Below are 2,116 nucleotides of genomic sequence, written 5' to 3'. Positions count from 1 at the left end.
AAAAAAAAAAAAAAAAAAAAATAGAGTCATTTAGGGCCTATAACAAAGGTAGCGAAAGCTAGCATGGTAGCTCTCGTGTGTAATCCCAGCACTTTGGGAGGCTGAGGCAGGCAGATTATTTGAGGTCAGTTCGAGACCAGCCTGACCAACATGGTGAAACCCTACCTCCTCTGAAAATGCAAAAGAAATCAGCCAGGGCGTGGTGGCGTGTGCCTGTAGTTCCAACTACTTGGGAGGCTGAGGGAGGAGAATAACTTGAACCCGGGAGGCGGAGGTTGCATTGAGCCAAAATCACGACACTGCACTCCAGCCTGGGCGACAGAGCGAGACTCTGTCTCAAAAAAACAAAACAAAACAAAAACATGACAGAGTACATAAGCCATCTCCAGGCTGGTTTCTTTAACCAGTCTTCATATAATAATCTCCTCAGGTCCTGTTCTAACCCGACAAAATACAAAACAGTTCCTCGTGTCTTCTTTCAAATATACTAGTCTTCAGCTCATCAGGGTAGCTTGAGTTAGTCCAGGGCGTAATCCCAAAAGCGAAACTGAATGCCAGAATTGATCTCATTTCAACACTCATTCCAGAAATAAAAATTTCTGCTGCAAGTTCAGCTTCTGACTGTGAATTCTTCAGCGCGACTTTTGCAAAGAGCTCTGTTCCAAGAAACTGGCGCCTTAACACAAGCTATCTACTGCTGCACAAAGCGAGGCTGGCTTGGGTCCAGATTCGGCTGGAGAGTGGAAACGCGACGCTGGCCGGCTGTCACAAAGGCAATTTCTGCCGAGAGCAAGCGTTCCTAAGGAGGGGCTGAGGGAGCGCCACGCTCGGACGTAGGGTCTACAAAACCCCAGAGCTAAAGCAGCCCCCAGAGGGCCCTCCAAGGAGAGGCCGGACCCTAGCGCAGGCTCAGTCACCCTTCCAGCTCGAAGCCGGCGCTGGATCATAGCGGCGCGAGGAGAAACCAGTAGAGGCCGAGAAAAGGCGGAAGTAGCAGCTGACGCTCCCCAGACGCTAGGCGCTGACCAGAGACTGATTGTCACCTTAGGACCCGTGATAGGGGCGGGGCGGTGTTGTACCTCAAAGCGCCTGCGCGGAGAGCCGGCTCTCAGGGATCAGACTAGAAGGTGGCTGAGCGGGACGCTGAGCCCCGGAGGCCCACTACGTGCGCAGGCGCACTCAGCGATCCCGGCTTCTCTGCGCACCGGTTCCCTCAAAGGCCTCGGGGCGGGGCCTCTGGGGCCGGGGCAGGGATAAATGCAGAGGGACAGTCCGGCTTTCACTCTCCGCCCGCCGCCCTCCCTGTCCCTGCTATCTCCTCTGATCTACGAAAATCATGCTACCCAACACCGGGTAAGGGGGTGGGAGCGGCGCGGGGAGAGAACCTGTCGGGAGGAGGGCGCGTCTCGGTGGGGCTGCCGTGGATCGCCTGGGCTGGCCGACCCCGTGGTGGGAGTCAAGTAGGCTGCCTGGGCACACTGAGCTGTGGTCCACGCTGGGCTCTGTGCACTGAGAGAATCTGCGGTAATGCGTGAAAAGGAATACAAAGTTTTGTATTATGGGTGCCAGCAGTGTAGAAACCTTTTCCACGGGTAAAGGGCCGAGGTTGAGTCACCCCGCCGCCCCCATTGCCAGCCCTCCCTGGAGTTTGGCAGGAGGACTTGCCTGGCCGAATGCGTGCGAGTTCTAGGTGAAAGGTCGCAGGAGCAGCTCCAGAGTTTAATGAGTTTCCACTTGTTCCGAACGCTCAATTCTCGAGTAATAGTGGAGTGTTTAAAAAGGGATTTCCAAATTAGAAGCAAATTAAACCGATCTGAAAACATGGGTATCTTTTGGGGATTTTTTTTCACCTTAAAAAACTGTGTTAAAATACGTAGCAAATTTGCCATCTTAACCATTTTTTAAGCGTACACTTTAGTAGTGTTAAGTAGATTCATACCATTGTGCGATCTCTAGAACTTTTTTCTTTTTTCTTTTTTCTTTTTTTTTGAGACGGAGCTTCGCTCTTGTTACCCAGGCTGGAGTGCAATGGCGCGATCTCGGCTCACCGCAACCTCCGCCTCCTGGGTTCAGGCAATTCTCCTGCCTCAGCCTCCTGAGTAGCTGGGATTTACAG

At 52.7% G+C, this 2,116-nt stretch overlaps 1 protein-coding gene across 1 annotated transcript in view; it reads left to right on the top strand.

Annotated features, from left to right (window-relative positions):
* The first annotated feature begins 1,168 nt into the window (after positions 1–1,168).
* HSDL2 (hydroxysteroid dehydrogenase like 2) overlaps positions 1,169–2,116 on the top strand; it is an 82,845-nt gene continuing 81,897 nt past the window's right edge. The window contains exon 1 of the mRNA XM_037739200.1: positions 1,169–1,353. Coding sequence (XP_037595128.1) covers positions 1,337–1,353 — 17 coding nt within the window. The 5' untranslated portion in view covers positions 1,169–1,336. The remainder of the gene's footprint in view (positions 1,354–2,116) is intronic.

This window comes from Cebus imitator, unplaced genomic scaffold (assembly GCF_001604975.1).
Source record: "Cebus imitator isolate Cc_AM_T3 unplaced genomic scaffold, Cebus_imitator-1.0 Scaffold64, whole genome shotgun sequence".
NCBI lineage: Eukaryota > Metazoa > Chordata > Mammalia > Primates > Cebidae > Cebus > Cebus imitator.
This window is presented reverse-complemented; position numbering and strand designations above follow the sequence as displayed.